The 21,093-nt window shown below is 38.7% G+C and overlaps 1 protein-coding gene across 1 annotated transcript in view; it reads left to right on the plus strand.

Moving 5' to 3' along the window:
* Positions 1-21,093, plus strand: part of TENM3 (teneurin transmembrane protein 3) — a 701,853-nt gene that overhangs the window by 269,698 nt on the left and 411,062 nt on the right. The window contains exon 3 of the mRNA XM_061134549.1: positions 14,186-14,464. Coding sequence (XP_060990532.1) covers positions 14,186-14,464 — 279 coding nt within the window. The remainder of the gene's footprint in view (positions 1-14,185; positions 14,465-21,093) is intronic.

Here is a 21,093-nt window from a genome sequence, read left to right on the forward strand (position 1 = left end):
GTTTTCAATTCAGGATGAATTCAAGGCATGCTAGGAGCATGGCACGGTGTTTCCAATTTAGTTTAGGGATGAAATATAAACCACATTTCCTGGTGCTAAAGGAAACTTTAATAGCCTGTGACCTATACTTTTTTGGGGAGTTTCCCTGGTGGCCCAGATGGTAAAGAATCTGCATGTAATGCTGGAGACCCAGGTTCAATCCCTGGGTCAGGAAGATCCCTTGGAGAAGGAAATGGCAACCCACTCCAGTATTCTTGCCTGGAGAATCCCATGGACAGAGGCTACAGGGGTCCGTGGGGTCATGAAGAGTCGGACACGACTGAGCTAGTAACAAACATACCCCCATACTTTTACTAATGTTTAACTCTTCCTTTTCCTCCTTCTTGGACTCATGACACTGTTGTTCTCAGCGTTGTTTCATAGTCCACTCTGTTGCCTTCTTTCTGCCTCTGTGTAACCTTATGGTTGGGAGATTTCTGAGATCCTCCAAGTCTGTTTTATAGATGAGGAAGACAGAGATCTAGGCTTGTAAAAATGCTCACTCAGTCAATAGCTGGTGAGTTCCAGAGCCAGAAATTGTTGTCATTCAGTCACCAAGTTGTGTCTGACTCTTTGCGAACCCATGTTACCAAGCTTCCCTGTTCCTCACCATCTCCCGAAGTTTGCCCAAGTTCCTGTCCATTGAGTTGGTGATGCGATCCAACCATCTCACCCTCTATCACCCCTTCTGTCTTCAATCTTTCCCAGCATCACGGTCTTATTAATGAGTCAGCTCTTTGCATCAGGTGGCCAAAGTATTGGAGCTTCAGCTTTAGCATCAGTCCTTTCAAGGAATATTCAGGGTTGATTTCCTTTAAGATTGACTGGTTTGATCTCTTTGCTTTCCAAGGGACTCTCAAGAGTCTTCTCCAGCACCACAGTTTGAAAGCATCGATTCTTCAGTGCCTTCTTTATTGTCCAGCTCTCACATCCGTAGATGACTACTAGAAAGACCATAGACTTGACTACATGGGTCTTTGTTGGCAATGTGATGTCTCTGCTTTTTAACACACTGTCTAGGTGTGTCACAGCTCTCCTTCCAAGAAGCAATCATCATCTAATTTCACATCTGTGGTCACCGTCCGCAGTGATTTTAGAGCTCAAGAAGAGGATATCTGTCACTGCTTCTACCTTTTCCCCATCTATTTGCATGAAATGAAGGGAGAGGATGCCATGATCTGTTGTGGTTTTTTTTTTTTTTTTTCAATATTGAGTTTTAAGCCAGCTTTTTCACTCTCCTCCTTTACCCTCATCATGAGGCTCTTTAGTTCCTCTTTGCTTTCTGCCATTAGAGTGGTACATCTGCATATCTGAGGTTGTTGATACTTCTCCCGGCAATCTTGATTACAGCTTGTAACTAATCCACCCTGGCATTTCACATGATGTGCTCTGCATATAAGTTAAATAAACAGGGCAACAATAAACAGCCCTGGTGTACTCCTTTCTCAATCCTTAACCAGTCAGTTGTTCCATTCAGGGTTCTAACTGTTGCTTCTTGACCCACATACAGGTTTCTCAGGAGACAGGTAAGATGGTCTGGTATTCCCATCTCTTTTAGAGTTTTCCACAGTTTGCTATGATTCACACAGTCAGAGGCTTTAGCGTAGTCAATGAAAGAGAGATAGATGTTTTTCTGGAATTCTCTTACTTTATTTATGATCAAGAGAATGCTGGACATTTGATCTCTGGTTCCTCTGCTTTTTATTTTTATTTATTTTTTATTTTTATTTTTTTCCTCTGCTTTTTAAAATCCAATTTGAACATCTGGAATTTCTTGGTTCATGTAATAGTGAAGCCTAACTTGGAGGATTTTACTTACTAGCATGGGAGATGAGTGCAATTGTCTTGTGATTTGAACATTCTTTTAATACTGCCCCTCTTGGGAACTGGGATGAAGATTGACCTTTTCCAGTCCTGTGGCCACTGCTGAGTTTTCCAAATTTGTCAACATATTGAGTGCAGCACTTTAATAGCATCATCTTTTAGGATCTGAAATAGCTCTGATGGAATCCCATCACCTCACAGCTTTACTGTCAGCAGTGCTTCCTAAGGCCTACTTGACTTCATCCTCCGCAATGTCTGGCTCTGAGTGAGAGACCACACTATCGAGGTTATCCAGGTCATTAAGACCTTTCTGTGCAGCTCTTCTGTGCGTCCTTCCCATCTCTTCTTGATCACTTTGGCATCTGCATCTATCAGGTTCTTTACCATTTCTGTCCTTTATTGTGCCCATCTTTGGAAGAAATGTTCCTTTGATGTTTCCAATTTCCTTAAAGAGATCTCTACCCTTATCCTTTCTGTTTTGCAAGAAACAGAGTCAAATCCTGTCATTTATCTACTCTACTCTTTCACCTTCTAGCTTTCATGAATAAACCAAACCATCCTAGGAAAACCATAGTAAAAGCCTTGAATGTGCTTGAAACCTTGAAGTAAACATAGATAGGTTAGAGAGGTCATAAAAGGACAAAACATAAAAGAAAAAAAATTGGATTTCATCAAAATCAAAACTTCTACTTATGAAAAAAATACCTGTCAGAAAATGAAAAGGCAAGCTGCATTTTACATAGTTTTACATATTTATGTATGTATGCATGTGACAAATATATGTACCATTATATATATATGTATATTGACATATGCATACATATATGCCTATATATGTTGTATATGTCAAATGACTCATATCTAGAATATATAAAGAGCTTCTATAAATCAGTAACAAGATTAGCAATGCAATTTAAAAATGGACAAAATTCTTATAACAGAAACTATGCAGATGATATACAAATGTCTAATGAACACATGAAAAAGTGTTCAACATCATTAAGCCATCAGGGAACTGAAAATTAAAACTACAATGAAATACTACCACTCACCCACTAGAATGGCTAAAATTAAAAAGATTCATAGCACCAAATATCAGTGAAGATGTGGAACAAATGAATTCTCATACATTGTTGATGGGAATGTAAAATGTAAAATGGCAAGATTTATTTAGAAACTGGCAATTTCTTACATAAAGTTAATAACATCTTCCCTTTTTCCCAACAATTCATTTCCTAAGTATTTACATAAAACAAATGAAACTTTATTTTCACAATGACTTTATTCATAATGAGCCCAAACTAGAATGACCAAGTGAAATTATGTGACAAATTGTAGTATATTTATGCAATAGATGGATCTTCCTGGTAGATCAGCTGGTAAAGAATCTGCCTGCAATGCAGGAGACCCCAGTTCGATTCCTGAGTTGGGAAGATCCACTGGAGGAGGAATAGGCTACCCACTCCAGTATTCTAGGGCTTCCCTTGTGGCTCAGCTGTAAAGGATCCATCTGCAATGTGGGAGACCCGGGTTCGATCCGTGGGTTGGGAAGATCCCCTGGAGAAGGGAATGGTTACCCACTCCAATATTCTGGCCTGGAGAATTCCCTGGACTATATAATCCATGGTATTGCAGCACTGGACATGACTGAGCTACTTTCACATGTAATAGGACACAGCTTGGTAATACCAAAAATGAATTACTGGTACAAGCAACAGTGAGGAAGAACCTCAAAAATATTCCATTAAGTGAAAGGATTCAGAGCAGATACTGCATGACTCTGTTTATATTAAGAGTAAGAACACACAAAACTCAAACTCATCTGTAGCAAAAAGAAATCAGAACAGTGGTTGCCTGTGAAGATGGGGATTGATGCAGGAAGGATGCAGGAAGGAACATTGTGGGCTCGAGGGAGACCTGCGGTGTTTGGTTTGGGTTCGTGGTAGATACATCTGTTGAAACTCACTGAAGTATCCATTTGAAATTTGTGTATTTCACTGCATGTAGAATTTACCCAAGCAGTGACAATTTTTAAATTGTTGTTGTTGCTGTCCAGGAGCTAAGTCATGTCCATCTCTTTGCGACCACATGGACTGTAGCACCCCAGGCCTCCCTGCCCCTCACTATCTCCTGGGCTTTCCCCAAGTTCATTGCACTGAATGGGTGATGCTATCCAACCATCTCATCCTCTGCCACCCTCTTCTCCTGCCTTCACTCTCAAAATCCAAAACTAGACATTTCAAACACCTGTAGTTGCATGTGGGAAGTTTGGGTTTGCGTTCTCCTTTCATCCTGCTTCATCCATTTCATTTGACCCTGGGACTGTCATATTGTCCCCACTGAGCCACAAGCACAGTCCTCTTAAAAAACACCTCTGCTGCCAATCCGCCGCAGTGTTTTGCTGAATAAAGACATTTTGGTCACTAAGATTATAGCATTCCCAACCTATCCAGGCTTCCCTGGTAGCTCAATCGGTAAAGAACCCACCCGCCAATGCAGAAGACTCAGGTTTGATCCTTGGGTTTGGAAGACCTCCTGGAGAAGAAAACAGCAACCCACTCCAGTATTCTTGCCTGAAGAATCCCAGGGACAGAGGAGCCTGGTGGGCTATTGTCCACAGGGTTGCAAAGAGCCAGGCATGACTGGGCGACTAACACTAATCTCTAACACACACCTATCCAGGACTGTGCTGAGGGAGAAAATGAAGAGTTGGTAGCACGTGGTTAGAACCACGCCTTTCAAATGTTTTCATCCATTTCTAAATAGAAAGAAGAAAGCCCAATTTTAGTGCTTGGATGTAGATTGCAATTTTTGACAGTTTTATTGTTGGAATTCACTAAAATGATAAATAACTTTAAAGTATCTCCCCATATTTTGTGTTCCAGATAGGTCAAAAGAATTAAATTCATATTTCTTCAATGTAGGTCATGAAATATGCACATATTATTTTAGAGTATCACTAATAGCATTGAAAAGATGTAAAAGCAGTATTAATAACTCTGCTGATTGCAATACTAATTGTGTGTCTCTCTGTACTATTTTATCCTGCTCTCAAAGTGAAAAGAAATACATCCATTTTTTCCTACTCTTCTTATTTTTATTTTGTTTATTTGTATTTTTTTGCATTTTGAAAATCAATTAACAGTCAAGCATGTTGGAAATTGTGAAAGAGGAGAATTTGAGAGCCAAGAGCAAAACGCTTTTAAAGACTGAGATTTCGTTTAGTCTTGGATGCCATTATAGTGAATAATGGGAACTGATCCTAGACTTCAAAAGAAATATGACCATATGGTCTTACCATTCAGCACTTAATGCTGCTATGAATTTCCAGTTCTACCCCAACTTTTCATTTCCCCAGTGTTCCCCCTCACCTCTGTCATCTTACAAAAACGAAAGGAATCTGAAACCCTTTTTCACGTTTTCTGAAATACTTCCTGGTGCTCAGAAAAACCCTTTTCTTTCTGAGAGTAGGGTTTCATAAAGAAGGACAAAAACCTGAAACATTCATCAGATCCCTTAGGCTAATCACCGCGTCTCCAAAGTTTTTCTTCCTTTTAAATATGAACTCCTTAAAATGATTCGTTTAGAGATCAACATGATTAATCCTTCTCAGTCACTACAAATGTCAGCAGCGGGATTAAAGGATTTAGATGGCCATGTTTACTCAACCTTAAATTTCTGTGTTTAAAGACATGAGTTAAATAGCTCTAGTTTATCACTGTTTCATGTGAGCATTGTCTTCTTTAGTTCCCTCCTTTAGCTCCCCTGCCTAACTGATTGTTAACTAATTTTGGCTGTTAAGTAGGTAAATGCCTCTTTCAGGCTTGGCAACCAACCTGCTTTGTAGATTACCTGCCAGAAGGTGTGAGTAGATAGACATAGCTTATAGCCCTCCTCCGGACACAGTGGGGGTAATCCTCTCCCCCTGCCTCAGCCTTTATTGGTCTGATGTCCTGAGCCCCAGATGACTGCTAAACTTGTATCCGGTTCCTTGCCACGTTGCCAATTTTGGATCCACATGTGAGTCAGCATGGTGCCAGTTCAGTCACAATTATTAAACACCTGCTGCTTCATGCCAAACCGCACACATATTTATACCAACACCTACTGCCGTCTGATCATCAGATACCAGCAGATATGTTGTAGGCGTATTATCATTCATCGTTGGGTCTTGAGTTGTTCTAAAGAAATAATTACTAAGTGTAAAATAAAAAGCAAATTCATTTTCAGAACACTTTTGAGAAAAAAATTAAGTTTACAGTTATCGACCTCATTCCAAATGGTTGCTAATGTCAGAATTGCACTGTTTTGCAGTTGGGAATCTAAATCCTTCACGGTACATGCTTAAGAAGATGCTCTTTCTTTGTTAAGTCAGCAAACACACAACCTAATTTTTCTCCTTTGAGCCACTAAACCTTCTCTTCAGCATCCATATGTTTGTCCTCCCCTGGAGGCTTCACAAATCTTATCTTGAAGAAAATGTGTATTCTCTGGGGCCCTTCGTGCTAATCCTGCTTTCCCTGCTTGCAAGTACGCTTGGGGTTTTCCCTTCTCAGCGTCTCAAGTTCCCTGTCCAGGCTCAGCCGCACACTCCCAGTGACTGTGCCGTTCACAGCTGAGTTGTGGATGAATGCTGATGGGGTAGCCTGCCAGGGCTTCCGTTAGACCCGTGCTCTGAGTAATAGATTGGGCTATAAACAGGCTGTGTCACGGTCATTTCCTCTGTCCCCTAGAAATTCGAGACTACTGTTACCTGTTCTAGGTGTTAATATCTTCTGAATAGGTAAATTGAGAAAGTGATGAATACCATTGAAGATATTTATGTTTTATAGTCAGTAAAATAGGGAGGGAAAGTTAAAATATTTAGTGGGATTTTAAGTTCATTCTTCAAATGTGTTCATCGTTTTGGGTAGGGTTTTGTAAGTAAAGGTTTATACCCTCGTTGAAATCTCTATTGCATGTTCAAGGATGGGTATTCTGTTCAAATAGTGACAAATTTAACAGAAGGAAGCTTGGAGTGTCCTGTAAAATATGCATTAGAACTTAAAAGGGAAAAAAGTTCCATGCGTTTATTTTATTCTGTGACCTTAACAGTTTACAAACACAGCTTGGGAACTCCAGATAAGATGGTGGTAACACACGTCCACCTGTTTCAAATACAAAATGTTTGTCCAATTTGTAGATTTGTGTCATGGCTCCACTCTTGAGGATGGTCGCTCCATATCTGAGAACAGATAATTCTGTCCAAACTGACAACAACCAAGGAAAATAGTTAAAGACAGTTATAGGTTATTGTATCCCTGTGTATTACATTTGTATTGATTCTTCTCTCCATTTCCTATGCTCAGTTTGGGGGCTTGTTACTACAGAAAAAAAAAAAAAATAGATGCCTATTCTCCTTTAAAAAAAAGCCTATCTATGATGAAGGGAAGAATTGAAGTAAAAGAAAAACATTGCTCCCATATTTCTTATACAGCTTCATTTCTTTACAGTAAATGAGGAAGGATTTTTAAAACCCAGTTTCTCCAAGAGAAGATAGCTGATTAATTTCTAATTATTGAATAAGAGCTGTTAAACAGAAAATCAAGAAAATATGTCTTTTTTAAGAAAATACTTTCATTTTTCTTTCTTGTAGTTAATACAAATTATCAGGCGAAGTAAAAATTCAAAACTATAAAATAGAAAATTACTGATTTCCTTTACAGCTCCTTCTGTATGATCCAACATCGAAGTTATACAACCTCCTCACCTTCATTCATGCTCCAAACTGTACACATTTATTTAATTTGTTGATTCTCTTTCTTAGTTTCCAAAAATGAGATCATATTTATACACACTACTTTGCAACTTGTACTTTTTTACTTAAAATATATATAATAGGCTTCCCTCCCAGAACAGAAGATATAGGTCCAAACCCACTCTTTTCTGCTAGCCACGTAGTCTTCCATGAAAGGAATATATAACTTATTTAGCCATTCCCTTTCTGGTAAACATTCCAGTTATTTTAGTTTTTGCAGCAATGTCATAATGAAAATTATTTGTATGTATATGTTTAAGATTAGCTGATTTTATTTCTCTAGGATATAGTCTCAGAGGCAGACTTTATGAGCTAAGGAGTATTTTAACTTTAATAGAAAAATGCATTTGAAAATTAAACCGGTATATTAGAAGATAAAGAAAAAAATAATAGAATAATGTAATAATGAATTTGTGTAGCAAACCCACAGAATCCATTGCTTTTTAAGAGAACATGATGCTTGGTTCCAGCACAAATTTTATTACCAATGACCTATAGTCCATCCCCTCATTGCAGGTTTGCTGTATGGTATACACACTTGCAGTGTGGTATAAAAGAAAACCAACAGGTTAAAACAAGTGTTGGTGAAGTTATATAGAAACTGGAACCCTCACACATTGGTGTTGGACAGTAACATGGTGCTGCCACTGTGGAGAACAGTCTAGAAGTTCCTGAAAAGGCTCAACATACAACTGCATACAAGATGACCAGCAGGGCCTCTCACAGGTGTAGACACAGAGGAATGAAAACGTGGTATTCCATAGTAGCATTTCCTAATAGCCAAAAAAATGGAAACAACTCAAATCTCCATTCACTGATGAACAGAGAAAGAGAACGTGATGTATTCATACAATGAGATATTATTTGGCCATAAGAAGAAATGAGTACTGATACATGCTATAATGTGTGTGGATCTTGAAAACAATACGTTAAGTGAAAACAGCCAGTCGCAAAAGTCTACATATTATAGGGCCCCTCTTCTTTAAAATGTCTAGAATAGTCACTTCTGTGGTGAGAGACAGTGTTTTAGTACTTGCCTAGGGCTGGAGGGGTTGGAAGGGTAAGAGGAAAAATAGGTGACTGATAATTGGTACAAAGGGTGATAAAAATATTATAAAATTGATCGTGATGATAGTTGCACACCACCATGTACTTACTAAAAACTATTGACTTGGACACTTTACATAGGTTTATTGTATGGTTTGTGAGTTCGTATATCAGTAAAGCAGTTTTGGAAAAAAGAACAAGCAGGTGAAAGAGAGAAAAGGGACAGCTCTAGACATTCGCGCATCTAGACATAAGCAGGGAGAGAAGACACGAGTTCCCAAGTTAGGGCACCCTCCCCCCGGCTTCTGCAGTCACCGCGGATGACTGAGGCTAGCTCCTCGTGTAGAGCTGTTTTCTTGTCAGCTCACTCAGACACAGCAGATGTCTTGGCTATTGATGACCATCCCTGCATTGCAGCTTTGAAAAATGCCTTCTTGGGCTTCCCTGGTGGCTCAATGGTAAAGAATCTGCCTGCCAGTGCAAGAATCATGGGTTCGATCCCTGGCCCAGGAAGATCCCACACACCACAGAACAACTAAGCCCATGCACCCCAACTCTTGAGCCTCTGCTCTAGAGTCCAGGGGCTGCAACTGCTAAAGCCTGGATGCCTAGAGCGTGTGCTCGGCAACAAGAGAAGCCAGCGCAGTGAGAAGCCTGCACACCGCAACTAGAGAGGAGCCCCCACTCACCACAACTAGGGAAAAGCCCGCGTAGCCACAAAAACCCAGCATAGTCAAAAACAAATAAATAAATGAATGCATTTTTAAAAAAAAGAAAAACCCCCTCTTGCTCAGATTAGGTTCTAGACACCGGTTAAGAAAAGGCCATTTTGCAAGCCCCTGTCCTTTTACTAAAGAGATGCCTATGCTTGGGTGCCAGCCTCATCTGAAGTTATTTGTTTTCACACAGTTCTTTCTACTTTGTCACATGCCCTCATTCATTTTTCAAAGTGTGAACCCTTTTTTTTTAAATGATGCAACTTGCCTAGACTGTTTATTCAGTTTTTCTTTTATAGATTTTTCAAATTTATGAGTGTCATAAAACAAAAGTGCCTAATCTAGTCCAAGCTAACCTCGCCTTTTAATCACAAGAAATTTCATCCTCAGGTACACTTTATTCTTGCTGCAATTTATTATTTTGGGACTGTTTCAAATTGTAATGGGAAACTCTGTGGTTGGCCTTGCTGATCAAGGTTATCAAAATTCAATGTGCAGGAGATAAATACTGATTTCATCGGACTCAGCCAAAAAGAATTAATATAAAGACTCAGAGGGCAAAGAAAGAAATTAAAGTAATGGTATTAGAACCATTGCAAAGAACACAATCTGAAAAAACAAAAAAGCATGGACAATAAGAATAAAGGTATCCTTGTTTCTTTAAGGTTATTTGAAGCCAAAGTTGACTTTAAGCAAGATGGTCATGTTTTTAGTCTGGTTCCAGAGCATCTTTGCTGCCTTTCTCTGCCTGTCTCTTTCCACTTCTCCACATTGACTTAAAGTCTTGCCTGAACGACTGCACCCGAGCCCCAAACTCCCAGCTCCATGGTACCTCAGCCAACTGCCTCTTCTCCCGATCAGGAATCCTTCTTTCCCTCCATCTTCCTTCTGTTTGTCGAAAGTGGCTGTGCTTTCCATTAGTATATCCCATCTTGCTAAACATTGCTCACCTGCAGGAAAAAAAAAAAACAACCTTAATTTATTCTACTTTAATAACTAGAACTCCCCAGATATGTTTGCATTAAAATGAGGGATCCTACAAGCAAGACTCCTTAACCTAAAGGAGAATCAACAATAATGGAATTTGAAGTACTGGGTACAAAGAGTTTTGATTGAAGGAAAAGTCAACTTTAGTGGTGATGTGGCTCTTCTAAAATTATTTGAAAGCACTCTTCTCCCTCCCTTCAAATTATACATTTCTCTATCATTATTACATTTGTCCAGATGTTTACTTTTTGTCATTTTTCATTCTGCTCCCCTTTATGCTGGTCTCATTTACATAAAGCATCACTTTTAAATATTTAACATTTTTTTAATATTTAACATTTTTAATTTTTAGAATTTTTTAAATTGAATGAAAGATTCTTTAATTCCATAATGCTTGACAATTTTTCAAAATATTCACATATGCAATTCCATAATAACCCTTTTTTGTCCCCTCTTCCTTATGTTGTCTCTCCCCTCTTTCCCTCTTCCCACTGGTAACCACTAGTTTGTATTCTATAGCGGTGAATCTGCTGCTTTTTTGCCTTATTCACCAGTTTGTTGAATTTTGTAGATTCCACATGTGATGTCATACAGCATTTGTCTTTCTCTTTTTGACTTATTTCACTTAGTATAATGCCCTTCCAATCCATCCATGTTGCTGCATATGGCGAAATTTCCTTCTTTTTTATGGTTGAATATTATTCCATTGCATATATGTGTATATGTATGTGTCTGTGTGTGTGTGTGTGTGTGTGTGTGTATATATATATATATGTTTATACTGCAGCTTCTTTAGTCATTCATCTGTTAATAGACACTTAGGTTGCTTCACACTTTGGCAATTGTAAATACATTGCTATGAACATTGAGATGCATGTATATTTTTGAATTAGTATTTTTTCTTAATATATACCCAGGAGTAGGATTGCCGGGTCATATGGAGTTCTATTTGTTGTTTATTGAAAAATCTCTGTATTATTTTCCACAGTGGCTGTGCCAATGTACATTCCCACCAACGACATAGGAGAGGCTTTTTTTCCCTCCCACGTCCTAACATTTGTTATTTGTGTTATTTGTGATGATAGCCATTCTGACAGGTGTGAGGCAGTATCTCACTGTAGTTTTGGTTTGCATTTCCCTGATGTTTAGCAAGGTTAAACATCTTTGGCCATCTGCATTTCCTCGTTGTAAAAAAATGACTGTTCAGTTCTTCTGCCCATTTTTAAATCAGGTTGTTTGTTTTTTTGATGTCAAATTGCATGAGCTGTTTATATATGTTGGAAATTAATTCCTTGTTGGTCATATTATTTGCAAGGAACTTCTCCCACTCATTAGGTTGTCTTTGTTTTGTGGATGGATTCCTTTGCTCTACAAAAGCGTAAAAAGCATCTCCTAAACCGAGTCATGACGGCCCTGGAAAATGAAGAAAAGGAGTGGTAAATGATAAAGTCCATAAGTGGCTTAAACTTAGGTTCATTGGATTTCAAGTTTAGTGTTCTCTCCCAAGAAAGCAAAAGCAGACTTAATTTAGTAAGGAATCTAACACCTTACTTTCTAACTTGCATTTCAGAAACAGCCCTTAGGAATTTGAATCATTGCGAGACATTGGTTTCAGAGGGTTGGATGTTTAAGGAGTTTGGGATGCACATATCAGTTCATAAGGATGATGCCCTAGATATTTATCTGCAAAGTGAACTGTGTTTGTATACCCAGATAACAAATAACCAAGATTGCCGTTTTCTGCTTTCCTTCACTCCATAGATTTTTGCATGAAGATGGCAATAGTGTGAAAAGTCAATAATGTGGGGAATTTTTCGAGTTACATTTCAGAGATTAGAAACAGAGTTCTCACTGTCTTTTAACTTGTCTCTGATTTTTATTTTCCAATGTGGGAACCTCCCACAGGAAAGATGCACAGGATCTTATCATTCATTCTCACACTTGAAAAATTATTTTGGAAACTCAACATGTTTGATGGTGATCTTTAACTGTCTTACACCCTTTCCTCCCTCTCCATTTTAAAGCTGATATAATAGGAATGGATAAGCTCATTCACATTAACCATCCATTACATTCCTTTAACTCTCCATGACATTGACCTTTTTTTGGATTTACTTTCATAAGTACAGTCCACACTAATTCTTTGAAAAATACTGGCCATACTGTGTCTTACCTCATTAAGCTTGCCCACTTTCTCACTGTTCAGTGGGTTCTTATTCCCTCCTGTTTATTTTTGCTGTTTTCTTTTTGGCATACTTTTTGGTACAGATGCCTATTCATGTCTCTCTGAGATAATTTGTAGCTAATTGTAGCAACAGATTTTCATTATTTATGAGTGTCATTGTCAGAATCCATTTGGAAGTCTGACCGAGATAAGGCAGATTTCTCCTTCTGATCTGACCATGGTCATAAAGCAGTGAACCACTCTGGTTAAAATGGGCTGAGTGCTGGAGGGTGCTAATATTTTTACAACCAAATATTTACTATCGTGTGCATTATGTTTGATTCATTTCCTGAAAGAGTCAAGACATTATTTTATTACAAATAATTTATGACCCACTCTTTTAAAAAATGTAATGTATGTTATTTCTCATACCAGCCAATTAACTTTAAAGTGTTCGTGGATAGGTAAGAGAGGGAAGTGGGAAAATGAAAAGGATGAGTAAAATAAATGCTTAATATTCTTAAAAGGTTGGTATTATAGGGTAGCATTGAAATCAGTCTTGATATACTGTTATTCTTTTCCTGTATTTTGATTCTAGTTGATATCTAAATCTCAGATTCTACCATGCCAATGAGACAGGCAATAGAAGGCCCATATGCACGCATCATCTAAGCAAAGAGTTTTCTCTCTCTTCTCACCCCTGGTATCATAAAACATAGGTGAAATTTCAAGAGTAAACACAGGATTGGAAAAGCCGTTAATAATGGCAGTCATTTTAAAGTGTCACCTAATTTAAACACTTTTGCTTTAAGTTATTGCAGTGTCATGAGTTTTATTATGCTCAATTTATTAGTGAAAACCTTCAGGGTTCACAACCATTTATTTTTCAGGGAACTTGATTTTATCATTAATTTTTAAATACATAATACTTCTGCTTTATTTTTTAGAGTGCACTTTATTTGCACGAATTGGTTTACTTCGATCAATACAGATGTTTCTAGGTGTTTATTAAAGCAGAAGTCAGATGTCTGCACGCTTTCAAGGCTTTACACTCGAAAAGTTAGCATATGTTTGTACACAAACACACAATAATTTTTATTGGTTGTTAAGTGTTAAGTGGAAAAGTATAATAAAGACTGCCCAAACCCCTGTTTCTAATTGGCAGGTAACTTATTCTAGAGGGCAATCTTTTCTCTTCCTAAGGGGTGACTTCTGGGTGGAAAACTCCTAATGTTTGGGATAAGAGCTAGGACCAGGAAAATACTTCTGACAATTTCTATCAATGGTAACTAAGGCTTTCTCCGGGTTGAGTTTTCATGGTCTGGACCACTTTACCTGCCCAGCATTCTGGAGGTGCTTATGGGCTAAAATAAGCAGCTCTGAGCTGGGGTGGGTGGAAAGTCAGAGGTGGAGCCCCCCTCACACCCAATCCTCCCCTAGCTGGACCTTCCTAGATCACATGTCATGTAAAGCTAATGCCAATACCTAGTGCTGAGAGTGCAAATATCTGGATGCTTAAGTGTTTATTTTAGGGAGATTTTATTTAAAAAAATAAAATCTAAAACGAAATGTATACTCACTAGTTGTTATCTCTTTTTCCCCTCTAATTAGGACAAAATTTTACCCTAAGGCAGTTAGGCGTTTGTGAACCAGCAACTCGAAGAGGACTGGCATTTTGTGCGGAAATGGGGCTCCCCCACAGAGGTTACTCGATCAGTGCAGGGTCAGACGCTGATACTGAGAATGAAGCAGTGATGTCCCCAGAGCATGCCATGAGACTGTGGGGCCGGGGGGTCAAGTCAGGCCGCAGCTCCTGCCTGTCAAGCCGGTCCAACTCAGCGCTCACCCTGACAGATACGGAGCATGAAAACAAATCCGACAGTGAAACCGGTAAGTTCCTTTTTGTTTTGGCTTTATAATGTTGGCGTTCAGTGCTTCTGTCTGTCTTGGTTGACTCTGGAGGAATGGCTTTCTTCCTTCTTCTCATCTTTCCTTCTCTTTTTTTCTTCTTCCTTTCCTTTGCATTGCAACACAGTAGCACTCAAAACTGTCCTCAATATTGCATTATTTTTCCTAGGGGAAAAAAATTCAAATTCAACATCAGAGTGTTAAGTTGTATTATACAAGCATTCTCTGTTGTGTGTTAGCTATAGTTTTGAAAAACAGTCTAATCATGTGCAGGGGGGAAAAAAAGGTTGGCTTTGACTTATCTTGAACCATGTCACCTGTTATCCTCCATGGAGTAGCAGAGCAAGTGGTGATAAAATTTACCCCAGAGCCAGCTTGTAATCAGAGATGTCTTTGTAGATTCCTCTTAAAAATATCTCAAAGAAGTTCCAGAATCTCAGAATGGATGAGTGAGCACACAGAATGGTTTATTAACAGGGCTCAAGTGATTGAAGAACAAATTTGATCATGCTTTTAACTTACTGGTTGATGAGAGCAATTGAAATCTTGATAAAGAGAAGGGAGTGTGGTCTTTGATGTGCTTTAGAGACTGGATTACTCTGCAATTAAATCCATACACAAAAATTGGATTTTTGGGGTATCCAAATAGCAGATTTACATACTTTAAGAAAAATATCTTTATAAATTATTTTGATCTTTCCCTATTGCCAATGCAAAATGATAAAGAAGCTGTTAGTGTATATGCGATAATAGATTTAAAAGGAAATTTAATTTTTAGTCAGTGCAGCTTCTAGGAAAAATTGGAGCTTCAGCACCAATGCACCAGACAACAAAATGACATTTCTTCTTTAGCATTTAATATTATCAGTGCACTTGCTGCTTTAACCTGGTTATTAATGCTGTGTGTATATGATGCATCAAAAAGCAAAGAGAAAATTAAAATGGAAGAATTGCGTGACTTGTGAAAAGAAAGATAGTGTTTTACCAATGGTATTTCATTTTTATTCTTTATGGAGCAACTTTGTCAGCTTTGCTTTGTGATGGGAAAACAGGTCCATTGTCAGCGTTCAATCTCAGCCAGGTCACTGAATGAAGGGTTAGCTAGTGCATCATACTGTTTGCTCCTTGTTTTCTTACTATTAGAAAAAAAAAATCTGCTTTAAACCAATGAAAACAATATCTTATGGAGAGTATTTTATTGCATTAAAACAAAGTCATAATCGATTAATAATAGAAACTCATATATTCATTTTGGAAGCGTGAGTTACTGGTGGAGGCTAGCTTCATCCCAACCCAAAATAGGAAACAAGGACAGTTCTGCTCAACACGAGTCTTAGAATCCGACTGCAGTGTTTTCCTGAACCAAACCGTCCACCTCAGTGAAACCTGGGTTTATACCACTTTTCACTGTGGATTCAGAAGTCATTCACCTTTTAAGTAAATAAGATTTGGCATAAAGTTTGCTTCCTGTCCATCTGTATCTTTCCATAACCCTCTTCAAGCAATTTTAGGTACTGTGGTTATATTCAAATATATGATTTGATGTTTGATTTTCCTAAAATATGTGTCAAATTTTGTGATGGTTGGAAAAGAGCAGAGGAGAATGCAGGAGAACAATGCAAATCAGTTCTGATTTTCTGCATCATGGGCTGTTCATCTGCATATCCGTTAAGTATCGTCCCACATTGGTGTGTGTTGGCACACACAACCTGTGAGGCATCTCTCTCTCTAACAAGTATATCTTGTTATTGTGTCTGTATTGCTAAAACATAATTTAATTTTTATTATTTTTTAAATTGTATGTCTGCTAAAATGGTCGCACAATGAATTCCCAAACACATGCTGTTTTGTTCTTTTCAGAAAACATAAAACTTAGAAATTTTGCCACCTTTAGTTAACAGTGTCTATTATCCAAATGACTGGAAGGGGAAGCCTGTTGAGTTTCTCACATCACTGCCCTCTCCCTCTGCATGGATTATTATGGACTAGGGGAGAAACTCGTTGCCCCAGGAATCTCTTTGTCTCTGTTGTGACATAAAGGCAAGATTGAATGCTTAGACTCATCCATTTCTCCATTGGTCATTCTGAACCAGAATGAAGACAGACATGGACAGGGTGTCAAGGGCCTTGCCTTGAGATTCAGAACATTTGGTAGCATTTGTTGAGAGTAAATAGGTCAGTCAGGAGTATAAAGTGTCAAAAACAATGTTTGTTGAGCTGGGCAAGTGATGACTTCAACTTATGTTTACTCTTTCCCCAAGGTTTGGCTGGGGTTGTTTTTTTAAACAACATTTTGATGGTCTAAGAACTCCCAGTGAGTCAGCTCGGGGAAGAAAATAAAAGAAGAAATAAAATAGATATGACCTCTTATTGAACACTGAATCTTTCATAGATTTCATATGTGCTCTGTAGGAACATTTCAGATCATTTATTCTGAATTTTCAATGATTGTTCAGAAAGAGCATAAGATTCATTGCAATAAGATCTGGGGAACATAATCTTGTGGAATTGTGGAATTAATGAGAATATTGAGGCTTTTTTTCTGATATAAAAAAGATTTTTGTTAGGCTGGGTTATAGTAAAATCTAAAATTTGTAATCATACCCAGGGTCTTCTAACATCTTTTTAAACAATATCCTCAAAACCTTTACCAATTTTTACTATTATTACTACTGTTCAAATATTGGGCTTCCCTGGCGGCTCAGATGGTAAAGACTCTGCCTGCAATGCTGGAGACCTAGGTTTGATTCCAGGGTTGGGAAGATTCGCTGGGGGAGGGCCTGGCAACCCACTCCTTGCCTGTAGAATCCCCATGGACAGAGGAACCTGGCAGGCTACAGTTCATGGGGTCACAAAGACTCAAATAGACTTTCTAAAATAATTCATTTTGGCATTCTTAATTGCTCTCACACTGAAAGGTTATTGATTTTCCAGCTGTATTTTCCTTTGACTTTCAATTATTTAAATTTTCTAGTTGTATTCACTTTCGTGTGAGCTTGCAGTGTGTTCTGAGGAGCCCTGTTGTATCACTAGAAGTTGAAACAAGAAGGATGTTCATGAAATAACTCACCAAAGTGAAACTAACTTAGAAACTGTACACTGTCTTATTTCTCCCCTCAGTTTAGAAGGGGAGTTTGGGTTGACTGTTTTCATCATTTGAAGTTAACTATGAATAAGGAAAGGCTGTTTTCCCCAGAAAACAAAATAGTATTCAACATTTGTGAAATCACATAAGCCAAGTGACTAATGTTCTAGTTGTAACTTCAAAGAAAAGTTTAGTCACTAAAATGGATTAGATTTCACTTATTTATTGATAAATAGGCCAACAGTTCAAGTTAAGAAGGCACTGGGACTGCATGAGGCTAATGAAATTTTGATGGCCTGAGCATCCCACAGGAGTCAAGGAACACTCGGACCATGTCACATGTCTCCGTGTTAGCAGAGATTCTAAACAAGTGATAAAATAGATTCTTTTGCAAAGCTAACTCTTCACCAACCATGAGGAGTTGAAGCTAAAAAGCATTTTGAGACAAAAAAAAATTGTTACAGTAGATTGAATTTCATTTCAAATTCCAAATGTTAATATTGTTCCGAATTAAGGACATGGGAGAAGACCTTTCCTGACATGTATTGACAACTTTCTGAGTCAACCGCCATGCTCCGAGGCAAATACTGGAGGGTCAGTGGTTTGTGACCACCTATAAGCAGTAGTTCTAGTAAGCTGTTGAGAGGTTACAAAATAAATGTGATGAGATGCTGTAATCAGAGGGAAAATTGCCAGTATGTTCTGGATGGTTCGAGGCATCTTTCCTGTCTCTGATGGATTGTTAAAAGACCCCTGACTGAATGCCCACTCTCCAGCCTTGCAAGTAATTGGATTTAAATTCCAAATATCTATTTAAATGTCAGGAACAAAGGACTTTTTTTCTCTCAAAACATCAAGCTTTAAGCTTTAAAAATGTTTTATTTGTGCATCTTTTCCCAGAAGAAGACTAGCATGCATTCAGTGTTATTAGCCTTTGTCAGCCAGCAGCTCAGCGCTATGAAAAATGCCTGGATTCAGAAGCATGGTGCCCAGGGTGTTGATCCTTCAGTGAGCCCCCAAGACAGTTTGCTCTTGAGACCCTCAGAGCTTAAGCTCCCAACATCCCCATCTCTGCCTGGCCACTGCGTCAGCTGTATGGCTGGCACCAGAAATGTGGAGGTCTTTACCTGGCTCCTTCTGCCTGTCTCCCTGAAAAAGCGATGACCTTTGACATTAGACAGACCAAGAGGAGCTGGCTCTCTTCTTCTATCTTGTTGAGACTGGGAAACTTGAGAGCCTTCATTGAGAGCAATAGATGAGGCGGTGTTATTGAGGGCAGACTTCCTGGGTTGGTATTGGCTCTACTGTCTCCCAGCTGTGTGACTTTGGACAAGTGACCTAACCTTTCTGTGGTTTACGGAAGATCACCAACGGCATACAGTCCTTACAGGCTATGGTGAGGATTAAATGGACTCTCGAATAGACAATGCTTAGGATGACAGTGCCTGGTGTCGAGTGAGTTCCAAATAAGGGGTGGCGGGATACTCTTTCTGTTCATTGTAAATGGTGGAAAATTATGTCTTCTTATTAAGTGTGGAGATTAAGTTAGGTAAACAGTATCAAGTACCGACACAGTTTGGGCCCACAGTCAATGTCCCCTCCCTCTTACCAAGCTCCCTTTGTCTGCGTTAGTCGAGTATCTGTGCATTTGGTGAAATGAGGAAGAAAGAATGGTCTCCTCCAGAAGGCGCACTGCCAATTTGCATAGCCTGGAATCTCTGTCACCATTTATTGACTCTCTTATTTTTCTCTAAAATCCCACATACTTTTAAATTCACTGTAATTAAATGAACGAACGTTAAGTGGGGCTGATAATTAGTCTGATGGCTATAGACTTCAAAGAGACCAGACTGTTCCTTCCCCTCCTGGTCAAAGGAAATTTCAAAAGTGGTGCTTCCCTCCAAGGCATGTCACTTAGACAGCCAGTCAATTAAAAGGCGATTCAAGTGATGCTCATCAGTTCACATAATAAAGTAAATCATTCCTGGAAGACTCTATTTCTCACCTAGGATCGTAGCAATATACCTGTGATAGGACCTCACTTTTGCCACAATGATTGTGCAGTTACTAAAGTATCCAGGGCTGATGTGGCTGATAATGAGGGAAGAGCATTATTGTGCAATATTTTGAGGTGTAATAGAGACTTGATTTGCTGGACTAAAACACTTTTAAAAACCAAGGTACTTGTGCCTTGAAATAATATTTTTAAAGTCTGCTTTCTATATGGATGTGTGTGAATGTGGTCAGTCGTGCCCAACTCTTTGCATCCCCATGGACTGTAGCCCACCAGGCTCCTATGTCCATGAATGATCTAGGCAAGAATACTGGAGTGGGTTGCAATTTCCTCCTCCAGGGGATCTTCTGGACCCAGGGATCGAGCTCACATCTCCTTTACCATCCATTACCACTGCACCATCTTTATGGATAGATAGATTCTAAAAGTTGAGCTACTGTACTTTAAAAAAGAGATGTACCCCTTAAACCAGTTTGACAAACTGTTGTAATGATGTTTACATCACTCTCACAACAGAGTATTTTGCAATCCACATTACGTTGTTGGGAAAAACACGTTCTCTGAAAAAGTGTTTGGTGGTGTTGTGTATCACTCAGTTGTGTCCAACTCTTTTGTGACCCCATGGACTGCAGTCCACAGGCTCCTCTGTCCATGGGATTTTCCAGGCAAGAATACCTGAGGCGGGTTACCATTCCCTTCTTCAGGGCATCTTCTAGACCCAGGACTCGAACCTGCATCTCTTGTGTCTCCTGCATTGGCAGGCGGAGCCACCGGGAATATCCCCGAAAAAGTGGGCAAGGAGGATTTTTCCTCTGAGCAACTGAATATAGGTGAGAGAAAAGAAATGAAAGGATTTGTAACTATTCTATCACCAGTTAAGATCTAGACTATTTTGGGAGAAACTGCTGTGACCTTGGAGTACCCTGTCATGTCGTATACTTGTAATGCTTCTCGCCACCACACAGGTGTCATTTCTTTCCTGGCTCTTTTTACAAAAGGAGACTATTTGAGTTTTCCACAAATAATTTGAAGAGAGGTGTATAATTTCACCTAACTAGCCTAATTTCATTCCTTCAACTTGATCTTTATCAACTCTCAGCCTACTTTGAAAATTGATTGCAAGAATAAAGGTGGAATTCCACTGCTGTGAGAAATAAATTTCACGAGATTCTACCACACATGCTGAACCATAACTTGAATATAAATTCCATCTTGGGCCCTCTTCTGGCATGTAATGGTCAATTCTGGCATGTTCTACTGTTGTAAATTATATTTTATGTTTTAGGTGCTCTATGATGTCAAAAATAGCAAAAGTAATATGTTGCATGCTTACTAAATCAAGGTCAGAATGAAAGTGCAGCTTTGCAATGTACAAATAGTTCCCAATATATAAAAATAATTACATCACCGTGATGTATGTTTATAGTTTAAATAGCAACTTGTACCATTCTTTAAGCAAAAGCTTCTATATTTCATTTGGATGAAATATATTCACTTCATGTATATGTTACA

The sequence above is a fragment of the Dama dama genome, chromosome 32, assembly GCF_033118175.1.
Source record: "Dama dama isolate Ldn47 chromosome 32, ASM3311817v1, whole genome shotgun sequence".
NCBI classification, from domain to species: Eukaryota; Metazoa; Chordata; class Mammalia; order Artiodactyla; family Cervidae; genus Dama; species Dama dama.